General features: G+C 36.2%; 1 protein-coding gene across 3 annotated transcripts in view; it reads right to left on the reverse strand.

Moving 5' to 3' along the window:
* Positions 1 to 22,152, reverse strand: part of COL11A1 (collagen type XI alpha 1 chain) — a 166,757-nt gene that overhangs the window by 132,830 nt on the left and 11,775 nt on the right. For all 3 annotated transcript variants that reach the window (XM_076337918.1, XM_076337919.1, XM_076337917.1), the window contains exons 2-4: positions 16,048 to 16,215; positions 11,285 to 11,498; positions 8,662 to 8,824 (exon numbers count right to left, since the gene is read on the reverse strand). In XM_076337918.1, the coding sequence (XP_076194033.1) occupies positions 8,662 to 8,824; positions 11,285 to 11,498; positions 16,048 to 16,215 (545 nt within the window). The remainder of the gene's footprint in view (positions 1 to 8,661; positions 8,825 to 11,284; positions 11,499 to 16,047; positions 16,216 to 22,152) is intronic.

Genomic DNA, 22,152 nt, shown 5'->3' on the forward strand with positions numbered 1-22,152 from the left:
AGGATACTATATGAAGGAATCAGTGCTGAAATTACTGTTTTTTCCAGTATTTAAAATTTTATGGTCTAGTTCCCTAGTCCTACAAGAACCTCAAACAGTTCAGTTGTAGAGACAGATTTTTGGGGTCTCTCTTTCACAAGAATCTTAATAAAACAATAACCCTGCCAGGTGAAAGTGACCTTTGTCCAGGGCATAGCAGGTAAGCATTACTCGAGAAGCTCTGCAGGACCCTCTCCACAGAAGCAAACTTCACAAATTATTCAAAACATTTAAAAAAAATAAATTCCAAGAACAAGTGACCTTGGCAGTTGCACAACTAGGATGCTATATAACAATGTGACTGGACCAGAGTTGAGAACTCAAGTTGTAGTTTCTTATTGTAAAATAATGAGATTTTCTAGAATGATTTCATTAGGAGAACGCTTATTGTTCATTTTCCAGCTTGACAAAAAAAAAAAAAAAAAGGAAAAAGAATGCAGCAATTACTTAAATGTCTAATTTATATATTAGAGGTTCAGACTTTCCACAACTAGAGTGGGAGGGTTAGTATTAGCAAAATACCATCCTTCTGATTCATATTCTGGATAAAATGAGTACCTCTTATGTGCTTATAAGGATAATTAGATTTTAAAGATGACTACCTAAATGGTGACAAAAGCATAACAAAACCAGTGCTAGGCACAATATCAACTCAGGAGAACATCAACATCCTTCATTTTCATATGATGGCTAAAGCCTAGGAATTACAGAGCGGACTCTTCAGTAAACCAGCAGAAACCCTAACCTGTGTATATGTGCCAACTTTCTCTAATTAGTTATGTGACAGTACAACTATAGACTCCAAAGAACAAAAGTCTAGACAGCCTGGATATTACTACTATAGAATTTAGAAAAACCTGCTGCAGAATTCATTTAATCTTCCTGCAAAGATTTGAGGGATTGAAGAATTCCAGGGGCCTTTAATATAATATTCCATAACCCAGGCCCATTGCATAATATAGCTAGAGAAAGATACTTAGCGCCTGCCAGACTGAAGCACTGTAAAAGCAATAAATTGTGAAAGCAGAATTCTGTACAGGTCAAAGTTTCCATAGAAATCAATGTCTTCTTGATTCTTCGAAACTCCATGGTTATAGTAGTATATATTCAGTTTGGATAAGAAACAGGTTGGTATACCAATTATAATTTTTAACCTTCGAAACATAGCTGTTCACAGACCAAAGTCTACTGCAGTTCTTGGCTGAGAGATTAGATTGTATCACAATGCCTGTATATACAGCACGTGTACATAACACACACACGCAGACACACCTGTGACCAAGGACATCCTCTTTTCTTGATAAAAGACCTGCAAATCTGTTACATTGTCATTTATCTTTGAAACCTCATTTACAGATGTTCTTTAAAACTTAAATGTATCAACACAATATTAAATGAGGTGATAATAAATCCTATCTGTAAGATTTGCTGGAGCTGATGTAACAGGCAGCATGTTTTGAGCCCAAGTTGTTAATTTTAAATGTAATTACAAACAGTTTAGTTAAATGACCTTTCCTTTGTTTCTTGGGAATATTCCTTGAAAATGAACTTGAACTCCAACGAATTACCAGAGCTTTGCTTTCCTTTTCTCCCCCTTTCCTGCTTTCAAAAATAAGGAAGGGAAACAAGGAAAACAGAATTATTTACTTTTGTTCATCGAGCATAAGTTTGGAAATACTGTAAAAAAAACCCAAAACACCAAATCACCATTCTTTCAGATAAAAAAAAAGGCAAAATAAACCAAGCCAAATAGAAAGCATTTGTAAAAAATGCGGGTTTTTTATTAGGTGGCTCTGAAATGGAAAAATAGTTTGCTTTGCTTTTATTTTTGTTGTTGTTTTTTTTCCTCCCAATGCTGGAAGTTGGCCACTTCTCTGGTGTCGATAGCTAGAAGGTTGCTTCTAAATATTTTTGCCTGGAACCTATTGCATGTTTTGGTTTCTGTCCCATTTATGTTAAAAGTTACATGTTACTTTTTAGTCTGACTGACACTAACCATTTAGTGGGTCACTAGCAATTACTAAAGGTGACGTATAATGGGAATCATTTTGGCTATGTCTACATTAGCTAGTAGTGCAGCTCAACAGGACAGTGTGAAACAGAGGAGACTGATGACACATCATTCACACTACATGCCTTTGGGGGAGTTTTGCTTTGGGCTAGCTTCCCTATTCTACTTTAGGGAATTGCTGTACCTTAGCCGTACAGCAATTTTGGTCAGTCAGTAAAAGCTCTACCCATCCTGCTACTGCTACCTTCTTCACGGAGTACGTGCACAGATGAACGGCCTTTCTGCACCTGCACACTTGGACTCTCCACGCTTACAGATATGTGAAGGATGGTTGCTCATCTGAAGGGATCTGTAAGTTAAATCATATTGCTGTCAAGGTACTACCACTCTGTCTTCAACTGCTCGCTCAGGCTGTTTAAAGGAATCCTACGTTGTACATAAGGGTATGAATGCTTTTTTTCATGAAAACAGGTTAATGCCTAGTATCAAAATCTAAACCCTTTATTAACAAGGATTACTGCAAGAATTTAATCTCATAAACTGTGCAGTTAAAGCTTTCATTGGCTTTAAATTAGAGACTTATATACATCAGGTTTTGTCTTGTTATACTAATTTACAGCACAGTGCCTAAAAATCATTGTATTGACCTGACACGTGGGGAGTTTTGAAGGAAAAAAGTCTCTATACGGAAATATCTGCATAAAGACTCTGTTAGTTATTAACTTATTATAAAATACTTATTATAAAAAACTGTTGTATTGTTCACACCAACAGTGCTAAATGAGGAGTGACAAATCCTTAAAGCTGGCAAAGAATAAAAAGATCCCTGCTATTTATCAAACATTTAAGCTACAAACATATTTCAATGGATGCAATTCAAAATTCTTTTACTAGGTGCCATGTACCAGCATCTGACTAATTTCTTTTTTTTTTTTTTTATTTTTGTATGCTATTGTAGGAATTCTCTTCTTTGCAGCAAGAACTTACTTACAAACCAGGCCTTCTTGCACTATGTATTTGAAAACACAGAACAGATTAATTCCAAATGACACATGTAAAAGTTTGAGGTATTCTGTGTCAGTCTTTCATAAACAAGCATTTACGAATTAGTCCCACTGATATCAATAGATCCACTTCAGTGAGCAAGTGCTTAGCAGTGTAAACGAAGGTCTCATAACTTGGCAGTTAGTAATAATACAGTTTCTAGACGGCATAATTTTATTATTTTAAGACACATTCACAGTTTATACTTTGCTTCTCAAGCATCTGTATGCATCTGACACTTAATGCTTGCTTGTATTCACTATCTTGTTTGTGACATCATATTGATTTCCACATTAATTGAGCACGATGTCATAGAATCTCAGATTAGCACTTACATTCAGGAATGAGCAGCAGGCAACTCCAAATCAGAATTTCCTCATATAAAACACACAAACCCCCCACAAGATTTGGAAAATACTTAAGATAAATTTTTTCTTGCTTTTAAAGCTAAACCAGAAGACCGTTCTCAGAGCGCTACTAAAAAACGCCTCTTAGCTTTAGCACCAGTAGGTAAACTTACCAAGGAATATTATGTTTGTTGAATAGACAAAAATAGCAAATTAAGTAGTCATTTATCATGCTCTTAGGACACTAATCAGCCCCTTCCTTCTTTCAGTGGTGATCTACCTGATCTCTGGACACCCAGTATGCTTACTTAGAAATTATTGATCATCAGCATAGGAAAGTTACATCAAAGCAGCCATGTCAAACTGATTAAAATGTATGCATTTAAAATTTCCCAGTGTACTATAACATATTGTTGTGTTAGCAATAGTCAGACTGCCAGAACCAGAACAAAGGTGGGAGAACTGCCTAGAAAGCAGAAGTTAATATTAGGAACAGAAAAAAGAAAAGGAAATAGCCAAGAATTTAATTTCATTAAATTTTGTTGTATTACAAATTTACAATAACACAGTTAGAAACAAAGAAGAATATTTGATCCACTGTGATGTAACACTGTTTTAAAATAAGTGTGAAATATTCCTCATAGGAGCAATATTTGTCCTAAGGATTCTAAATGAATGTTCCACGCAAATATGTTAGAGCAATATGACTGAAGAAGTAATTGTTTTTTCCAAAGATACAATCAAGTTGTCAGGAGGTCAGGATAATTGTCACATAATAATACCTATTCGTGACTCAGGTGTATTACGCAAGAATTCATAGAGGTTTAGATGTACTCTCTAAGGGAACAGGAACGTATGATCTATCTAATTGTTTACAGAGCTGATTCTGACAGTGCTGAACTCTGCTTTCAATGGGAATGAATTACCTTAATGATGCAACTGGTTTTTGTGCAGTTGTGTTATGCTGTATGAATGGGTTCAGGACCAGAAGAAACCCTGGCATCTTCCACTAGTAGGTCACTGAAGCCTAAGATTCCGTTATATTTATCTACAGGTTCATTATTTCCACATTTTGAATTTCCATTCAGTTTGAGGAGACTAAAGAGTGCTCCACAGTTCCTCTGATCAAATCATTGGCTTACTATGACTAAAAACATCATTATTACCCAAGATGAAACAGCCTTTGTGATGCATGGATACAATATGCTGTGAATTCCAACAGGTCACTATACACTTAGGTATTTCTTTTTATGTGCTTCCTACATGTAAGCTAATAAAGGCATTGAATGTCATATGGAAAGTCTGCCTTACACAGTTTTAAGTCTTAAACACTTAAATCTAATGTCATGGCTAAATAAGTTCATTTCTGGAACTTCCTGCACATAGAATAAGACACGTTGTGTTATGTGTTTCTTCAGTGCCGGTTGTGGTCTCAAGATACAGCAGGGTTCACAACACACAAATACTACCAAGGAGAGCCATGAAACCACCAAACATCACTCTGTGCTACCACGAATGAGTTAAACAGAACATTTAAGACACAACCAGGGGACTCCCAAGCAGGAGACAAATTTCAGGGAACAGCCCCAAACTTTAGAAATTGTAGCAGCAGTAGCTAAAGGACGGATAAACTCTTGTTAATGAAACAAAAAGAATGCTGTTTAGAGAGTAGAAAAACATGAGACAAACTCAAAAAGAACTAGATTATGTTTTGCTTGGCTGGACTTTGAAGGACACATACCATTAAACCGTATATGGCACGGTACTTTGTTTGAGGGACATTCTAGTTGCCTATTTTCAACATGCACATTTCTAGCTAAAGGTTCAAATAACTGAACATAGGTACAAATGTACCCACGGTGGCTGTACAGTAAAAGAGAAAGCAGAAAGCTATCCCAAAAGAAAAGACTGCAAGCTTGTAATTTAAGTAAGAGACTTCAGATTAAATCTAAACCCCCAGCAATTACAAGAACAGCCTTACAAGAATGTAACTGATTTCTCTGAATAAAGCAAGAGAAAAGGGGTGCAATCAGTTAGGTAAGGAAACCTAATCACTGAAGGAATACAGAAATGTACAGTGATGTTATAAATGGTAGAAATGTTGCTGTTCTGAGTGCTGAATGTTAAGATTCAGCCTGTAAACTGACTTTACAGCCAGCTGCACAATTTCTTTGCGTGTCCAGAGAAGGGCAACGAGGCTGGTGAAGGATGTAGTGCACAAGTCTTATGAGGAGCGGCTGAGGGAACTGGGGTTGTTTAGCTTGGAGAAAAGGAGGCTGAGGGGAGACCTCATCGCTCTCTACAACTCCCTGCAAGGAGGTTGTAGCGAGGTGGGGGTCGGTCTCTTCTCCCAAGGAACAAGTGATGGGACAAGAGGAAACAGCCTCAAGTTGTGCCAGGGGAGGTTTAGTTTGGATGTGAGGAAAAATTTCTTCACCAAAAGGGTTGTCAAGCATTGGAACAGGCTGCCCAGGGACGTGGTTGAGTCCCCATCCCTGGAGGTATTTAAAAGACGTGTAGATGTGGCACTTAGGGACATGGTTTAGTGGTGGACTTGGCAGAGCTACATTAACGGTTAGACTTGATGATCTTAAAGGTCTTTTCCAACCTAAACGATTCTATGATTCTATTCTATGATCCTTTTGTGAGTCCAAAGCCATCTTTCTCCTTAGTGGGTCTCAGCTGGAATTGAAGCACTGACTTGCCACGTCAATGTAGGAGATTTCAGTGAAAAATTTGACAGAGGATCACTAGCTTCCTTTTTCATCCTTCAACAAATGACAAAAATCCTCAGAGAAAAGTATTTTTATTTAAGTCATTGTAGCAAATTCTGTTAAAGTTATATCCTCATGTCCGTGTTGACTTCATGTAAGCTTGGCTTCAAGAAAAATGTAGGGTTATTTTTTGGGTTTCTTCAATTAATCTGCTAATTCTGATTTTTAAGTACCGATTTCAATTTGCTAAGTATGTCTTCATCGAACCTTACTGACTCTTCCAACAGTTGCTAACCAAAAAATAATTGCATTCTACCACATCCCTTTCCATCTCTTCTTCCTCTATAGCACTTGAAGGAGTGGAGGGAATTGTATATACAACTGCAAAAGGTACAGATGAAGGAAACTATCACTGCGGAGGAACTGCTAGAGGAGGAATTATTTTGCCTTAAAATAGTTACACTTTGTCATGACTCAAAGTTTCATCTTTCTTTCTGAGTGGCTAATAACCTTTGTGACAAAAGAATGACATAGCAGGAAATTTTCAGAACTATCATTTTATTTACCCCTTAGCCTATGCTCCTTCTGTATTCCCATGGGAATGGTCTTAATCTCTCTTTAACAAATTTTTTTTGGAGGATGTAATATTTAAAACTATTTAAAATATAGAGGACAGATATAGTATCATAATAGTCAACAACTTCAGAAATGAAAGGCCCCTAGCATGCTTCTCTTTTATTCAACATGTTACTTAATGCGAATGATGAAAACAACTATCTCCCTTCATGCACATATCATCAACCACTGTACTTATTTTCAAACAGCTACGTACAATCGTTTCAGCACCTCTGAAACTTCAGACAGGTCTTTTTATGTAGAATCATAGAATTATTAAGGTTGGAAAAGATCATCGAGTCCAACCATCGACCCAACACCACCATGCCCACTAAACCATGTTCCTAAGCGCCACATCTACACGTCTTTTAAATACCTCCAGGGAGGGGGACTCCACCACTTCCCTGGGCAGCCTATGCCAATGTTTAACCACTCTTTCAGTAAAGACATTTTTCCTCATGTCCAGCAGTTGCACTGAGTAAAACAAACCAAACACCAATGTTTAGTTCTTGTGCACTTCCCTCTGACAACTTTTAAAATGGTTACAAACTTTGCAAGAACAAGCCAGGGCCTGTTGCCTTAGTTTCTATTAGAATCTAAAATGACTTGTAAAACACTAACAAAATATCAGTTTATCTACTTTTATTGCTTTTTTTTGCTGAATTCTTTTTACTTATGTATATTAACATTGCACATATTTTGACAATTTATTGCCAAATACACATATTGTGGGGCCTGGTTTCTGACCTAAGAAAGAAATACAAATGAAAATTGAAAGTAATTATCCCATGTGGAGACCAAAAATCCTTGTCCCACCCCAGTTAAGGCATCTGTGGAATTCATCTTCAAATGGAAAATAATGTCCCTCAGATGTGCAAACTGTATTGGGGACTACAGGTAAATTAGGCTGTGAATACTGAACATATCATACTGGTTGACCCATTAAATCATGCCAGAAATTTTCCCATTCAAAAGTCTCATGTTTCGTCATATCCATGGAAATGAAAGATAACAATGCCACAGTGTTACACTCAAAATTCATATCTCCTCTCTTGATACCTACGCAGCTTCTCAAGCATATGCTCTGCTTAAAGCTAGGATTACAATTCTGGACATTTATGCAGCACAGATGTTCTCTATATGAAGTAAGTTAACTACTGATGTGTATTTTCTTATTTTTCATTTTTAATTTAAATTTGACAGTTTTGACTGTTGTAAACAATATTATAAAAGAAACTCAACAGTGTAGATCTAGAGAAGCTTCATTATTAGACTGTAAAAATAATTGTTGACATAAGGATTCTACCTAGAAAGGCCTCATGATTGGCAGTCACATACTTCTTTAGAGGCATTTTACCCTTCCTATATGTACTTCTTGGCCAGTAAATGATGGAAACATATATGTCCTTATTGCCAAAGTATGTTCCAGTTACTGGAAAGAGTAATAAGTGGGATAAACAATATAAGGGATTCATATTACACAGAAAACTTTCCAGGTCCTTCTCCCCCTCTCTCAGATACTGCTAGCATGCACAAATATCTGTAGATGTTTAAGAGAGACAAAACTAAAATTATCCAGTATCATACTACTCAGCTTTCCCAGATTAGTTCTCCTAAATATCTCAGGTATCTCAATACTAGGCAGAAAGACAAAAAAAGCAAGCCCCTTCCAGATACAACATAATCTAAAGAACAGAAAAATGTGTCATCTCTTCCAACAATAGAGACACTTCCCTGTTTTACTTCTCTTTTATTTCAGCCTAACAGGTTCTATAAATCGAAGTTTCTATATTATACCAGCTTTTACCCTAAAAAATTTATTCTGATTTGCATTGAACACTTCACTCAACACAAAATCACTCAATTCCATTTGTTCAGTATTGATTTTTACCTCAAAAACTTCTTCATCCAGAATCCTGGTTCCAAAGACAGTGATGCCATTGGTGTCCACAACTGTTTTGTCACTTCTTTCAAGTGGTTTTGTAGTTTTTTTGTTACAGTCAACAATCATTGTAACACTTTTTTTCTCCACGCTAATAGCTACTCGATGCCACCTGTTAAAAAAAAAGCATAATTCTACTGTAACTTATGTTTTTCAAACCAGGTCATTGTGTTCTTATCGAGACGGTTTATCGCAGATCGTGCACCAGTCAATTCACAGATAAAATTTTAAATGTCTCCATTTATTTCCTTCTTTCATATGTACACAAATGTACACAATGTTTTGTCTATTCACTACATAACTTCTGTCCCTTAGTACAAAGGAATCTGATCCATAGCTCATTGTGAATATCCTATATAAGATGAAGTTCAAGCTCACCTTCTCTGAAGCTTTACCCAGAGAACATTAGTAAACTCAAATTAGAAGTGAGTGCACTGTTTACATTTTATTAGATTGAACGATCTGACAGCAGATTTTATTTTTATGAATGTGTTTGATTTTCCAAATTACTTAAGGAATTACTTGTGCAAATATATTTAATCCAGAAGCTTATTCTTTGTTATTTACATTTTACTATTTGTTCTCTGTGATCAGTCACCAAAATTTTACCATGTTCTTTTGCTTATTTGAATGTATCCCATAGCTATAGAGATTTTTCAAATATGTACAAGTTCCAACATAGATGCTTTTCCAGATACATATACTTACAAATGCTTGCCGATATTCCCGCAACAATAGCTTTGCCTACATAAATATTGACCAAAAAATGAATGGACTGATTCAGGATACTGACAAATGGTTTTATTTTAAAGACATTTGCGAATAAAGCTTTGTACAATTTGCCCAACTATACTATGTTCTTTATGAGATTTTATTATCATGACAGACCACGCTAATTTAGTGAGCCTCTCTGCTGTGACAACTTAAATATCTAAGAGCAAGAGCAAGCCACTCCGTAATCGAACATGGAGCAAAACATCAAAGAATCTTCGATAGACAAGGACAAAAAGTGTCAAAGTATGTCATATTAGTGACTGGTAAGAGGAAGGCTGGAATCAAATTATTTCAGTTGGCATTTGTGGCACTAAGGTTGTCTAAATCAGAGAGACAGCCTAGATCGTTGTTACAAAGAGCTTCTGTATATCAGAAGGAACACCTCGAAGCTAGTGGAATCTGACTGCTAAACAGTATCACTGAGCCAGAACTCTAACTCCATGTTTTTTCTGGAACGCGGCTGAACATTACCATTAGAAAAGCAAACTGTCCATGCATCCTCAGGCACATTACACTGTTTACACTTTTTAAATATATCTCATTTTGAGACAAAGATTGTTGTCCTAGATCCTTCATAAAATAGCTGAGTCAGAAGAAAATTGTCGGTCTATCTTTTGAAAGCATGTAGAAGCTGAAAGCATGAAAACATAGCTCACTGTGGATAGGACTGACTCCAGTTGATTTGGAAGTTGTATAGTCTCACTGCAGGAAACTGTACCAAACCAAGTTCATTTTGATTTCTTCATTTTTATCAGTTTCTCAACATTTTGGGTGAAATTCTGAAATCCATGTCAAAGCTTTGTTATTTAGAGGAAGTCAACAAAAAAAAAAAATGGCTGCTTTATTTTATCACTCCTTCTGCTAGGGAAATGCATCAGGTTTGTTTCATGGTATAATGCCATTCTCTGGTAATACAAGGGCTAGAAGACAATTACTTTTTTCTTTTTTTATCCTTTATTGCTTTATAAACATATTTCGTTACAGTTGAATTTTTGCCCTTCCTTCTCTACTGCTTTGTTTTCTTTTGCTTTAATAAAATTTCATTCTCTGTATATCTGGAGACTGTGGCTGCTCTTCCTGGACTGCAGCACAATAAATAAAAAGCCTTTGAAAGAATGAATGTCCACTTACAAGCACTAGAATGATATTCCCAGAGAATGATTGCTTGTCTACAAAGGGAAGTTAGGTACAAAAAATTAACAACTGCATCAATAACGCAATAGGTGTTTGAGATTCATTGCTTTACTGAGGGTGCAGTATAAATACTTGCAGCACTTCAGATTAATTGCCCAGCTTATTCTTCCCTGACTTCCTTCTATACAGACATCCCAAACCATCTTATTTATCTGCTGTTTTGGTTCAGGAGAGGAGAAATTCTATGCTGTCTTGTCAACTTGTCTTCACTCTGCCTATCGCCTTCAAATGGACAAGACAGCCCTTCTAGTGAGACTACTCCTCGAGTCTTTCTGAAAACAGAGTTTCTTTCTATATTGCACAGGAAGAATCTTCTTAGGTTTAGTTTTGGTGGGTTTAACTTCTATGACTCCTTCTTCACTCTTGGTTTATAGAAATGGCAAATAAGAAAGGTGGTTTGGCTTTATTTGTAGCTGTATACACCATTTGAAACTGGAACTGCATTCTGCTGCAAAGGTTCTCTGATTTTGTACGACAGCAGTCCAACTAGCTGGCAACTGTGTTACTGATTTATTTAAATATGTAAGACAACTGTTTGTAAAGACCATAGTCACCTATACAGTGGTCTGTGGTATTATTTTTCATCTTAAAATTTTACACTTACTTGCCATCAGCAATGTTGACTGTTCTGAAAAGAGGATAGTCTTCTGGGGCAGGTTTTCCATTTTGGTCTTCAAACAGGAAGACAGGGGATCTACCAACTTCAACACCTACTTGCTGAATTCCTTGTTCATTGTAGACAGACAGAAGGAAGGACTGGATACCCTTTTTAGGTTTTACTGTCATTAATATTGAAAAATCTTCTGGAAAATCTCCACCTGTAAAAAAAGTGATATATACAGTTACAAATTCAGAAAAGATGAAACCATTCTTTAAAGGTTTACATTTTCCTATAAGCACAGAGGATTCCACATACAAACTGTTGGGTTCTTTTAATTCTCCGAAATGAATAAAATTACAGAAATAAAAAATTACACTAGGAAAATTTTTTCCCTCTTTTTTTCTTTCTGGTCTCGCTTTAATTCCCGAAAGATATACCTTAACGATTCTTAAAAACATGACCTGTAAATCTATTGTGAATTTATGTTATAATACAATATATGCAAGAACCATGATAGTTTCACATTCATTATTTTTTCTACTCATCGCCTTTTTAGCAATCTTCTAATTTAAAAGCGTGCACTACAATTTCACTCAACAAAGTAAGTATCTGTATTATAGCAAATATATTCCCAGGCACTTCATCTCCCTTGATAACCACTTGTTTTAGTTTCTCTCTCACAATATATATTTGAGTCTTTCTAGAATAATATTGTGCATAACATTGAAAAAATACATAACTAGCTTTAGGCAAAAGCAAAGAACGTTTAATTTTCATTTATTCCCTGATGCTTTCTCTTTGAAGTAGAGATTATATATCAATCATTGTTTCAACCTTTAAAACTAAACAAAATTAAAAGTGGATATAGCTTGTTTATAAAGGAAGGACTGAGGTTTGTACTCAGTACTGCTGCTGTTGAATCTGGTGGTAAATCTGCATTTCACTTGATGTGAAAGTCTACAGGCTTAGTATCAAATGAAGTGTAAGACTGAGATTCTAAAATTCAGAATATACATTGGATCTGTGTGGCTTCAGCTGCAATTTGACATGCAAGAAACAGAGGGATTAGAATCTAATCGTAATGTTGGCAATGAATATAACTGCAACTGTGTGTGCGTGAGAGTGAGTAAAATGTTCTTAAACATTTTAAAACTATAATACAATAAGTTTTAATAAAATAATATGTTACATTTTTGTAATTAATAAAAGCACATAAGACTTCAACATCGAAAGCTGATTTAGGAATTGCTTCTTCCAATGGAGAAAATATAAGACTGTTTCCAAGATAGGTCTTGTGGGAAAACCCTGTCAGGATTCTATGGAGTCTTCCGTGAAGACAAGTTATTGATGGCATTAACTCTTTAGTTACAATATGAAAACAAAATGCATAAAATCTTCACTGCTCTTTAAATGACATACTACTCTTCTAAAACAGAAAATCCCTAGTCTTACACCTATTATATTGTCTGCTGCAATGTTGTTTTATGTGCTTTCTACCATCTTCTTAACTTTTTTTGTAGAAGGTTGTTGAAACACTCTAGTAATATAGACCACTTCAGGGCTTGTTTTGACATCTTATTTTGAAGGGATCAAAGCTCAATAATAGGAAGCATTTCATTTACTCTGGTGAGCCTTTGGTCAAGTTTTTTAATGACAAAGCAAAGCTGCTAGTTTACAGGTTAAATTAAACTGTACATTACACCTTTTAATGTCAGAGTAAACAGATGACAAAAAAAGGAAAAGAAAGAGAAAAGATGACTGCCAACGAAATGTCAAAGAAATTATTTGAAAAGCACTGAACACTTGCCCTCTCTGCACCGTTAATCTGAAAGATATGTTGAAAATGCTTAAGGCAGGTGACACTAATTCAGCTAGTCTGGGCATGTGCTCTTCAAACAGGTAACATCCTATGAAAAAAAACCTGGGAGCTTTCTAAGAAAGGTGACTGAAAATGAGTCATGTGCCTCAGTTCAGTAGTTTCTGTTATCACCGCTATGATGTAATATTACCAAATGTTTTATCTTGCACCTGCATTGTGTAATTATAAGTAAATTTCCTCCAAACACAGTTTTGATTGAAAAAGTCAAAAAATGAATGATATTCTAACATGTAAAACTTTATGTATTGCTATGTATATATAGTTCTTGGACATATATCTGGAATAATTATCAAAGTCTTCTCAACTACTTTTAAATTTCTTGTTTATTGGTATGGTTCTATTTGAACAATAACCAAAAATAACAATAATTGGAGGGAAAAATCACTCGAAAAACCTTTGTATTTATCTGGGTTGCATTTCCTGTCATTCCTATATGCTTTTGTAAAAGATAACTAAAAGCATATAAACAAACGGTACAACAAAAATCTAAGCAGTTATCTTTACAATTATATAATGCCTCCCAGTCAGTGAAATCAATCCCTATTATATTCTGGGAAGTTGGTAAATATTATTAGATCCATTTTTAAAAGATAGATAGATAGATATATTGATGCTCCCAGCTTTTGCCATTCATAGTTCCCCTTGAGCTACAGTAGCTAAAAGATACCTATACTTCCTGATGAGTTATAGGAGCTAGATGAAAGCAAGCATAGGATGTGTTACAACTTGTATTGTTTATCTAAAATGATGTTTCACAACTCGGTCTTGTCTTGCATATCTTCCGTAGTCTTTCCACTACTACAGAGCACTAAGAAAAAGGGACATGATCACTCAAATGTCTTTAAGGATAATCTCTGAAAAAGAAGGATTTCTTGTGGTGGGGAGAGGATGCCTGTTCTGCAAGATTCAAAAGGAAGTAGTTATCATAATCACCTCCAAAAAATTGTTTCTAGATTCTTTACTGATGTAGAGGATAGCATGACATCTTCCTGTATTAAGCAAAGTTTGGTGGTGGCTTCTTTTTATACTGTGAGTGAGCAATGCTTTTTATTTGTCTCCTGCACACAGAAGTGTTGCAACAGATGGTAAAATCAAGCTAACTCATTCCAGTTGTAAAGCAGAAACTGAAAGCATTAATAAGAGTAGTACTAAATTAAGGCTGTCAAAGGCTATAGAAATCTAGATGTCAGCCAACAACATGAGGTACTTATTTGTTCTGGCATTCAAGAATCATATGAACAGTTATTACTGCAACTGCCAGATCTCCTCTTTATGCTACGATTTGATTCATGAATAAGGGCAAGTCAACCCAAGCTCTCAGACTTCCAGCTCTAGACTCTCAGGCTTTGATTTAGCAGAAGGTGCTTGTACTGTTCTAAATTTTAAAAAATATCAGTGATTCCAAGTCAGTTTAATCTTCTGTCCAGCTGTATTTGAATGCTCACTTAAAGTTTTTTGTTGTACCACTTGGCTTCAACGACACACATTGCAAAACTCAGAATATAAAGGTGCCAACTTATTACACTGTGCAACTTGTGCAGTTTTTCAATACAATGGATCATTTTTGTATTTTTTAAAGAAAGAGCAGCCCATATTCTGCTTACCTTACTTAGGTTAAGTAGTAATTAATTACACACATAGCCACACTAATATCAGCAGGACATTCAGAAAACATTCAGAAACATTCCAGGTCAGGTTGGACGGGGCTCTGAGCAACCTGATCTAGTTGAAGATGTCCCTGCCCACGGCAGGGGGGTTGGACTAGGTGACCTTGAGAGGTCCCTTCCCACCCAAACTATTCTGTGATTCTATGATTGTAGACTGTAATGTGCCATTCAGTGAATATTTTCAGCTGGATAGCTCTGTTAACTGTATGCAACTTAGTTGAGAGGATATATTAAAAACTGAAGAACTGTGTTAAAAAATAGTATAAATATTATATCTGTAGTGAATTTGATCTTCTTCCATGAATAAAAAAGTGAACTGATGAGTTAAGTGAACATGTAAGTTACACTTGAACTGTTTATAGCTGTTTCCCATGTTGCTCTGGGAACCCAGTATTACTACAAAATAATGTATCTTTCCCCCTTTTATAAATCTTGGATGATATCTATATGATTGCTACTTTGAAAGACGAAAAAGAAAGTATTTTTCTTTGCCAACATTTAATCTCTATGTTTATCGGCAGACTTGTTCAAACTCTGCGTGATGTATCAAAGCAGAAAAATTAAATGTTCCACAATTTTGGCTTTTAATATTCTTATTATCAGTTTCCCCAACAGTTTGGGTCAAGTGACAAGTGACAGCAAAATAATGGAATGAAAGTCTCTCCTCAACATCCAAAGAATATTTTCCAAAATGTGATTATTTCATTTTAGAGAAATTTGAGAGAAGATGGAATCACATTACCTGCTATCCACAACCAGCCTTGTTTAGTCCCCCAAATACCCGGATACTCTTAGGTAATTCTTAACAGATGGTACTTCTGGGAACGATTTTGCAATGGCCAACCACAACTCATTCCTACCGCTGCAGCATTACTCCAGGAAGTACTGCTTGAACGGACTACTGAAACTGGAGGAAACTTGCCAAAGCCACCAAATAAGCTTTCCATCAGATAGCATCATGAAAGAGCAGGTAATGTGACTTACAGGCCAATTCTGCCAGTGACACAGAATTTGATGAAGAGCTTTATAACCGAAGCCAATAAAAACTGATTCATTCAGGGGATAAAGAGCATGTCCCGTCATTCGTAGGCAGGCCTAACTCTAGGGATAACAGAAGTGTTTTGTGGTACTGATGATAGACTCCATGCTGTGCTTTAGATACCATAAAAGCATAGGCAGTACGATAATTTACCAAAGTAATAGCTTTCTGACAGTCTCACCTGGGTACAGCTGCTTTGTTGGGGCACTCAGCTGTGCAGTTTTTGAAACTCTGTAGGCGACATCCGATCCTTTTGAATCCCTTCTGTTCGTGCAAAATCCTGCTGTTCTTGATACTCCTTCTGGTGAATTGTGAAATTCTAATGCTTTTAGCACATCAACGGGTTCAGCTGACAAAGAAAAAAAAAACAATTACTCATCTTGCATCTCTACAGTATGCAGCCTCTAAAAAGGATATTAATTTCATTGCAAAAGCGTATGTGTAATCATAGCAGTAGCTGCATCCTATTTTGATTTATTGCAGATTACTCCTACACCAGAATATTATTTTAACAGGATTATTCATTTTTAAATATATGAGAGTTCATCCCATCCAATGTAATTGTTATGATCAGATTTTCAAACTACTTGACCACACACTGAAAATCACTTTTTCCCAAACGCAGAGAATCTTGGTGATTGAAACTTACAACACATTCTTTTAATGAGTGATTTCTAAGAAGGGGAACTGATTTTAAAAGTTTGCACAGAAGTTTCAGAAGCATTCAGCTACTAATAATATGCTATCAGAAACTCGTCTGTTGCTAACAGTAAATATATTCTGATTACATATGACTGCTTTCTCAGACAATAAAGTGATAAGAAAGAAGCTAATCCCGTTTCTCATCCAGTTAGAGAAAGAAAAATGTACCTGCTTTGCCTGCAAGGAGTGAATGGACTGAATCAGAGTCTTTCATTATTTCCAAGTTAAATTTAGACTTGTTTTGTACTTTAGAGCCCAAGTACAATCAGGTTGCATTTGTGCTCAGTGTCTAACAATTTAAAGTTGAAATCCTGAGCTGCTACTGCACTGATATTGATAGAAAATTACTTTAATATATATATACATATATATATATTTAAAAAGCCAATAACAAAGCTTTAATCTGTAAAAGTTCACCATGGCAAAAGGGGCAAGTACTGAATGGACAAGCACTTTAACAGAGGCAGTGAGGGAACATAGTTTGCCTACTGCCTATCTTTTCTCTTTTGAAAAAATTAAGGTCTTCATTCCCATACTCCCTACAGATCATGGCTTCACTAATTTTTTTTTTTGAGTGGAAACAGAATTTCAACAGACCATTTTTTCACTGGGACTATTCTGCAGTTTTTATGGTGGCAAACTCATAACCACGATATCTGGAAAGACAAAGTTTTACATGACTTTCACTGTTAAAGCTGAGAAATGTGTTTGGTAAATCTGACCCTCCTTCATGTCTTTGAACTGCACTGTGGCAGTAACTATGGCTAATTTATTCTCTGTTACTATTCATTTTGTGTGTCAACAATTATCAACTTAAGGCCCAAAATTCACTGTGTGCGAATATTCAACTATTTGAACAACTATTTGCAAACAACAAGGGAAAGAGTGTAAAAACATAGGCAAAGTGATACTCTAATCAGAGTCACTGATGGAAACATCCCAACCTTCTTTTCTTACTATTTGTACAGTTCTAGGCAGTGTTACTATTATTTTGTCACTGTAGTATCTCAGAAGTCACTTTAGTATATTCACTATCAATAACAGGTATGAACAAAGTTAAGTTTAACTAGCGCATCCTATTCATCTCCTGGCATTGCCAAATATGAAGAACTCAACTTCGTGGTTAAACCTATCTTTGAATAACACCAAAAGTATATTCTTTAAAAACAAAATCTGAGCTTTTCTCAATCAGCCTAGAATGCACATAACTTCTTCTCTCTTAAAATATATTCACAAGAAAATGCTTGTGAGCTTCTTTAATTTTTTTTCACATCATGCAACTCCTCATTTCCTTTTTCCACCAGATCATGTTATCAAATATAAACCCAATAGCCAATGTTTGTTGCAAGCTGATACATTTTGAATGAATGCTACAGTATACACCTGAATTTACTTAAAATCTACATATCCTGCAGATTCAAGAAATTATATTTAAACATTCTCGAAAGAAAAGTTTCAATAGTGTGCAAATTCTGAAACATTAGTCTTACTCTCTGTTAAGTACTGACTAAATAATTTTAATGGATATAATGTATTTTCTATAGGTATTCCACACAGTTCTAAAGTTACTACCATACTGAAGGAACTGCCACACTTTTTTTCTGGTAACCGATGGCTATTTTTGCAGTACCTGTAATAATTTGAACCAGTAAAGTAATGTAGAACCAGTCACTGGAAATACTAGTAAAAATTCTAAGTCACTGTATAAGTCAACGACTGCTACATTCCTTTTTCCTTTGCTCTTTTCCATAATTTGTACCAGATTCTTCATTATTTTTTAGAATAATGGCTGTTCTTTGCTTGGCTGACTGGGAGAGTATTCATCCATAAACAAGATTATTCATTACTCCCCGCTAGTTCTGCTGCTAAAAAACTTCCAGACAAGAAATGGAATAATAATAGAAGAGAACAATCTTCAAACCACAAATTCCAAATAATTAGAACAAACATTTTGTTAATAGTCCATAGATGACATTTATTTCCACAAACTGTGATTCACAAAATGTAAATAGCAAAACCACTAGTCAGTTTACAAGGATTTCTAGAAATATAACTTGTCATAGAAATGACAATGTCATAGAAATGACAAGTTATATGAAGCAACTTACACAAAAAAGGTAATTAGTCTATCTCCAATGATAACATGGCTGACCTACTAAATACTTACAGATCACAAGTAACAGAAACTGCTTCCCTAATTTATATAAAAGATTTCAGATAGCCACTTCGACCAATAGTTAAAAAGTAAAGAAGTTCTTTAGAAGTCTTCAGATAAACCAGGCAGGAATGTATAAGATTTAATATGCTTCTTTACAAAAACTTGCTTTTGATAGAAACCTACGTATCATTCAGTCTGTGAAATAAACAGGCTGAGTTTGTGCCTCTTCCTCATAAATGTTTTTGTGACGTTCTTGTGTGTGTCATTATTTAACCTGGGCTTGAGTCTCACCAAATGGCCAGACTAGGATGCAACCAATCCTGTATTTCAGCTGGGAGGTAGCAAGCCTGGAAGTCTCCTGTAATAATAACAGCTGTTATTGCCATCTCCCAGCTGAAAACTGGGCTCACTGTGTAAAGCACTTCTCCCCTACGCTCTTCTTGTGTCACGCATAGGGCTACCGTATATTGGAGTTTCTGCAGAAACACCCTCTTTTTGCCAGTGGAAATTTTGTCTCGGTGAATTTCGGGATTTTTTTACATTTTCTGGAACTATGGCAACCTAGTTGGAGCAAGTGTTCAGTAGCCCTGACCAGGCTGCCACGACATTAGTCTCAAAATTCTTGATGAGCTCACTGTGCACGTTCAGATGATCTGCTCAATGCCTCTACAGAAAGCACTAGACACAGTTGCTCTCAATATGCCATTTCGGAATCCAGCCAAAAATAAACAGCTCTTGAAAAACAGCAGCGCTTAGATCCTGACTGGTTAGAGGTAACCTGTTTGAAGTATAAAGGATGACGAGAAGTCCTCGCACAGCCGACGCTGGCCTGCTTAGAAGACCAGGGTAGAGAGGTAGGAAGACAACTCACAGAGTCAGGGAAGAGCATAGTCTGGAAGCTATATCAGCTGAACCTGTGGCTTCTCTCTGCCAGTTTCTGTAGGTTCTGCAGTGCTCAGTCACTGTATCCTGGGAGCTTCAGCTCCTCCTGAAAACTGCCTCTTCTCTAGCATTCTGCTCCCATGCGATTTCTGGGAATGGTAAGAAATAGCCAGAAACAGCACCAGTGCTAAGGCCACGCAGTTTGCCTGTTTGCGTGGTCCACAAATTAAGATTACAGCTTGTATTTATATGGGGCAACATTAATGTAACCCATATATTGGCAGATCTAGGGTCTCTCACAAGAACTTCCTCACAGTGCATAAAGCAGCTTGCCTAAATGATTTTACCTTCTAGTCTAATTTCCTTGGATAGTTTTCTCATAAGAAAACTGCAAATTAATGATATATGATGTAATGCTTTTGCATCCTTCCAATTTGGTGCTAAGATTTAAGATGACAAGGAACTAACCAGCAAATAAGCATCACGCACACAGCCCTGTTCACCAGTTCTTGGCGTGCGGTTAATTCTCCTTATGAAATTTAGACATCAGCTTTGAAAACTCAACTCTGTTTACCACGGCAAATTTGACAAAATACAAGATCCAGACCCTAAAAGTGGGTCCCTTCATGCAGATGTTTATGGCCACACTGCACTGCTGGTTGAAGGCCACCTCCTGCAGGCAAGCCAGACAAAGCCAGAAGTAAGGAAGAGAAAAGAAGCCTGTGTTCATCAGGCAAGCCTGCATTTTTCAGATTAAGCTCTCCTGAGTTTCAGACCGCAATCAAAAAGCAAGTTTCCACTGTGCTACTTTTCCACTGATAGAGAACCAACCGCAGGGGATCATTCTTCTCACCAAATATCATAGTGCAAAGTTCAACAGCATGTGTCCTTGATTCAGAAAAGTCCAGAGAGCCATGTGCAACTTTCACTGCCACTAACAGACTACACAGTAGTAGCCAGAGGAGAAGTGTTTAAAAGTGCTGGGATTTCTGGAATGGCAAAGGAGAATTCTACAAAAATCCCTTTTTAGAAGACAGAACTGTGTGAGATGGGAACCTGAGTGTCCTAGTATCTTTCAAGATACCAAACTGTTAATCATTTTGCTCCAGCATAAGTTCCTGGTTTTCAAAAATAAAGAAGGTAAAGCACAAAAAGAAATTAGTGGTGTAACATCTGAAGACCTGAAGTAACTTGTAACTTGCAATATTTAAAATTGTAGAGCCAAATTCTGGTCTTCATTACTGTGGTATGACTGAAGGACATCCATTCACTCAATGAGCTTTCCATATTTATAGTGGTCTGGATAAGAACATTGGGTCCAGAGCATTTCATATTAAATATAACTCCAAAGCCGTATTTAATCTTCCTTTGCTTTCCCTTTAGCTTTCTTCCATAGGAACTAAATAGGAACCTTAGGGGAAAAAAAAAAGACAGCTTGACAGAAATATAAAATCTTCTAAGCTACTTTAAGTGGTACTAAAATGTGTGTAAAAGCATGTTAACTAAAAAGAAGGAAGAAAAAAAACCACTTCTGTCAGCGTATCTCTGCTGGAAATTAAAAGGATTCAGCGGAGTTAAGTAGTTGTAAACTGGATGCTAGATCACACTTTTACACTGCCAGGTCAGGACAGAATATCAGGAGTGAATTACATGAGGGAAACTTCATATGTTTTCTGTTTGTTTGGAGAGGAGGAAAATACATATAAAAACTGGCTTCCTATTTTGGTTAGCATTTTCAAGCCTAGACTTCCTATGTGTACAATGATACATTTATTTTAAAGGCTATGACAATGCATTCTATTCAGTGAATTAATAACCACATCTTTTAAAAATATAATGCAATTACAGATTGAAAAAGAGCCTCTGTAAAAATCTAGACTACATTTTGATCATATATTCACAGTTAAAAATATCATCGCTTTCATTCCATTCCACAATCTCTAAATTGAAATAAAATCTGTGATGTATCATTCCTATTAATACTGATATTGATACGACACATATGGATCAAATTCTGATGCCTTTATATTGCATTATACCCAACAACTACTGCCATTGTTCAATGTGATTTCTTCTGTAGTTAAGTAGAAGCTGGTGAAAACAGCAGATTCATTTCTGATATGTTATAATGCCGTAAGTATAAACAGCACTTACTATACAAGATCAGGGGACTTGCTTCCTTCGCTTTGACCTCCTGATACATCTGAGCTGGAATCTATTACATAATATGGCTCCCCCTTTCTCTTGGTGGAAACTGTCCGTGGAGGAGGTTCCCAGGTACCATAACAATCCAGGTTATGGTATCAGAGAAACGAGGGACTGAGAAACTGTACAACAATGCAGAAACTGAAGTCCTTTGGACACACAGTCTGTGTTGATGACTTATTCAATAAGTGACATCAAGCCTCCTCGTCTTAAGGATGAGGTCAGTTTTTAGTATAAATGCTTAGCATTTCCACATCTCTCTATGGGAATGCTTGTTGTATGTGACCACATAACCCTAGGTAAAAGGATACACATTACAAGACAGGGACAAGTTGTATC

Source organism: Aptenodytes patagonicus, chromosome 5 (assembly GCF_965638725.1).
Source record: "Aptenodytes patagonicus chromosome 5, bAptPat1.pri.cur, whole genome shotgun sequence".
Classification (NCBI taxonomy): domain Eukaryota; kingdom Metazoa; phylum Chordata; class Aves; order Sphenisciformes; family Spheniscidae; genus Aptenodytes; species Aptenodytes patagonicus.